This window comes from Otolemur garnettii, unplaced genomic scaffold, assembly GCF_000181295.1.
Source record: "Otolemur garnettii isolate 467f Iridium unplaced genomic scaffold, OtoGar3 scaffold00142, whole genome shotgun sequence".
NCBI lineage: Eukaryota > Metazoa > Chordata > Mammalia > Primates > Galagidae > Otolemur > Otolemur garnettii.
This window is the reverse complement of record NW_003852537.1, coordinates 864,913-869,135: the sequence shown is the minus strand read 5'-3', so window position 1 is coordinate 869,135 and position 4,223 is coordinate 864,913. Positions and strand designations below refer to the sequence as shown.

Below are 4,223 nucleotides of genomic sequence, written 5' to 3'. Positions count from 1 at the left end.
AAAAAAAAAAAAAAAAAAAAATGGTAGGATAATCACAAGCAATCCACCAGCTCTTTCCCACCTAAGATAAATAAAAGCTGAGAAGTATGGGTGTAGCAGAAAAATTGGATTGGAAATTAAGTCACACCTGTAGTCCATAGCTTTGTAGTAACTTGTAGCCAGGTGATGGATATTCACAGAGAGTGAAGGGACTTAAGCTAATGCAGCTGGTGCTCACTGTTGGCAGAGGAAGGAAATAGAATGTTGGGTAGAGGGTGGATTGCCTGAGCTCACAGGTTGGGGACCAGCCTGAGCCAGAGCGAGACCTTGTCTCGAAAAATAGCCAGGTGTTGTGGTGGGCACCTATAGTCCCAGCTACTTGGGAGGCTGAGGCAGAGAATTGCTTGAGCACAAGAGTTTGAGGTTGCTGTGAGCTATGAAGCAACAGGACTCTATAGAGGGTGACAAAGTGAAACTGTCTCAAAAAAAAAAAAAAAAAGAATGTTGGGTAGAGAGTAAGGGAGACTGTCAAGCACTTCCTCAGAAAGGACTTAAAAGGAAGGTTCTTTGCTAACTAAGGCTTTGATACCCTCAGAGGGATGATATTTTTTAAAGTGAATTTCTCTTTTTCCCCTTTTTTGTGCAATGGAGGATGTGGGACTGCCTAGTGAGATGCTCTAAGGCAGTGGTTCTCAATGTTCCTAATGCCGTGGCCCTTGAATACAGTTCCTGTGGGTCATGACCCACAGGTTGAGAACTGCTGCTCTAAGGAGATAAACTGATCCCATCTAATGTAACAGTGACTGTCACTTTATAACTAAATTACAAAACATAGCCAGTTAATGGTAAAAGTTAAACCTTCATGGGGTAAAGTGCTTTCATTCTAGCTGATAAGGATCTGGGGCTGGAATGATATAAATGGCTGAATGTCCCCTTTGATTGCAATTCTGTCCAGCTGCTGTGGGATTATGGGTTTTGTGAGTTTGCCACTCAGCCTCTTCTTTATTTGTCTTGCCATTTTCTTTCATCAGCTTTGGCCCATCAACAATCATTCTCATTTGTTTCTCTATGCCTGAGCTTCATCCATCCCCTGTGCTTCCATCCCAGCGTGCTGCTTTTTGCCCTTGGTGTTTGACATTCTTTTCCTGGCAAAAAAAGTCATGTACTCATCATACCATAACAGCTTCCAGCCAGGGGTTTATGTGAGAGTGTGGTGTTTTTTCCCTGGTAATAGTTTCTTTCTCAAAACAGGAAACATCTGACATATCCTTATTCTGCTTACTGTTTCAGATTGTAAATCAAATACCCAAACTGAGGAATCAACAAATAAGCAGAAAGGTTCTGAAGAGGAATCTTGTGCAGATGGACTCAAAAGAGATATCATTCCTGTGAGTTTTGCTAATAAATGCGAGGCTAGGTTAGAAAGGCAGCATGTAAATCTTGAAAAGGAAAGAGGAACAAAAACCCTCATTAAAGATAGAGGATCCAAGAAAGGTACAGAATCAGTTCCTACTAAACCTACCCCAGGAGAAAGACGTTACATATGTGCTGAGTGTGGAAAAGCCTTCAGCAATAGCTCAAATCTTACTAAACACCGGAGAACACACACTGGGGAGAAGCCTTATGTATGCACCAAGTGTGGGAAGGCTTTTAGCCACAGTTCAAACCTTACCCTCCATTACAGAACACACTTGGTGGACCGGCCCTATGACTGTAAGTGTGGAAAAGCCTTTGGTCAGAGCTCAGACCTTCTTAAACATCAGAGGATGCATACTGAAGAGGCACCATATCAATGCAAAGATTGTGGAAAGGCTTTCAGTGGCAAAGGCAGCCTCATTCGCCACTACCGAATCCACACTGGGGAGAAACCATATCAGTGTAATGAATGTGGGAAGAGCTTCAGTCAGCATGCAGGTCTTAGTTCACATCAGAGACTCCACACTGGAGAGAAACCATATAAATGTAAGGAATGTGGGAAAGCCTTCAACCACAGCTCAAATTTTAATAAACATCATAGAATCCATACTGGGGAAAAGCCTTATTGGTGTAATCATTGTGGAAAAACCTTCTGTAGCAAGTCAAATCTTTCCAAACATCAAAGAGTCGTCCACACTGGAGAGGGAGAAGCACCGTAACTGTCAAGTATGCTTTTTGTTGTTTTTGGTTTTTTAAACCTCAGAACGTGAATGCCAGGGGGAAGCCCCGTTGTTACATATGAACTTCAGTGATAGATTTTGCTTCACTCAACATGGAGAGATGCTGAGGAGTGAGTGCTCCACAATGACATGGTAGACAGAGGTCTGCAGATGGTGACAGCAGGTTACATACTTGCCAGCTGGCTGGGGTACAGTCCCTGCCCCACATTTTGGGTCCTAGGAGACCATGCCAGCATTGCCTTTTGTGTAGTTAAACTGATATATATCTAGTGAAATTAGATACTTAAGGAAAAAAACATTAAAACCATTTGACTATTTCAACATATATTCAAGAATTGTAATTTGTAAAGGATTGAGCCACATGGACACAGTTCAATCAGATTCAAAATAAATTTATAACATCTTGTAATGCCTCCTATTCCTACTGATTTAGCTTTTAGAAAGTTTGGATTTGGGGCAAATAGATTTTTGATACTTGTGAATGTGTATGTTGAGGAGTTGAGGTAGGTAGAGTATGTATAGTAGCTGCATGGTCTGGGTTGTGTTTTTTCCCCTGCATACTGAGTACACTTTTTTACTATTGGTAACATTTTGTGAGCCTTATGTATACATTTTGGTGGCACATACTGTCTATGCCAAAGTATGAAAATCACAAGTTTCCTTCTGAAACTCCAGAAGTCATATACAGTATGATTACCTTAAGTCCAGCCTGTCTTTTCTCTCTGACTGCAGTCTTGGACCTCTTAAGATATTTTGCTTTGTACCTTATAATGTTTTTTGGCCAGGATGTGCTCCGGTTTACCTAGAAACTGAACTCCCTCCTTCCATCACCTGCTTAGCTTTCTATTATGACAGGTTTTTCTGCCTCTGATAAGTTAGTCACTGTAATAATCTTTTCACTTACTGCGGCACCCTGCCAAGCCAGGATTCAGGACAATAAAGTTTCATGTCTAACACCAGTTCTGATCTCTAGAAACTGCCCTGTATGCCATCTTGGAGATCAGATTAGGCTCCAGGTGATAAGTCTTCATGTACTAGCCAGATTTATTGTGGGGAGAGTAAGGTATTGCTGAAATAGAATCAGTGGTTTTTGAAAACTATAATTTTCTTACTGTTAACAGTAACTTGCTAGAGATCTAAATGTCCTGCCAGCACCTGAAATTCAGTACATTTACTAGTGACTGTGTTTGTATATTAACCATAATGAAGGCCTACAAGAATTACTCTTTAGCAACTAATTGTCGATTAGGCAGTACCCCTGCTGGAGCTGCTCTTGGTGGGCACCAGAGGGAAATGAAGAATCCCGCTAAGCTGGAAGGCTACCCCTCACCCCCCAACTTTGGTGAGGGGGGGGTGGATTACAGATTTGTACTGCCCTTATCTTCCCAGACACCTTGTTACTGTACTTCAGCCGGAGATAGTTTCTGACACAAAGATCTACACACTGTCAGCTCCTGTGGGTTCATTCATAGGCTGAAGTCTTCCTCAGATCTTGTCTCCAGATTCAGCCTTACTCTTTGTTCATGTAGGCTGTTCCACAACCCAGGAGTCCATGTGACCTTTGCCTCAGGCCACTCTTCCCTCCATACAAAGTTAGTGCCAAATAGGCTTTTCAATTCTATTGCTGTAAAGAGAATTATGAGTTTTGTTTTTCTGATACTAAAAGTTACTTAATAAAGACTTGTTTCCATTAAGTGTGTGTGTGTGTATGTGTATAGACATGTATGTACATGTATATATACTGCTTTAAGCTCTGCCTACTGGATTTACTCTAATGCTGGCCTTTAGGGCCACCCTGAGTAAGGCTGTAGTATAACAATGCCTTTTTGGATCAGACCAACATACGGAGCCAGTCCCTCTGTAAAACAGATCCTGGTGGTTTCTTCTTCCATTAAATGGTTGACGGGAGTCTTCCATGAATCCAGAGGAGGGCCAGGAGGCAAAGGTCAGTGCAACAAAGGCAGGTGCAAGGCAGTCACTGCCCGTGCCTGATAGCAATTATGACATTTCCTTTGTGTAACAGATCGTTGCTCTGTGCTCTGGATAACATGACTGACCTAATAATGCTCAGCTTATGATCAGCAGCTC

The 4,223-nt window shown here is 42.0% G+C and overlaps 1 protein-coding gene across 2 annotated transcripts in view; it reads left to right on the top strand.

Annotated features, from left to right (window-relative positions):
- Positions 1 to 3,454, top strand: part of ZSCAN21 (zinc finger and SCAN domain containing 21) — a 19,803-nt gene extending 16,349 nt beyond the window's left edge. For both annotated transcript variants that reach the window (XM_012810793.2, XM_012810794.2), the window contains one exon: positions 1,270 to 3,454. In XM_012810793.2, coding sequence (XP_012666247.1) covers positions 1,270 to 2,114 — 845 coding nt within the window. In that variant the 3' untranslated portion in view covers positions 2,115 to 3,454. The remainder of the gene's footprint in view (positions 1 to 1,269) is intronic.
- Positions 3,455 to 4,223: the final 769 nt, after the last annotated feature.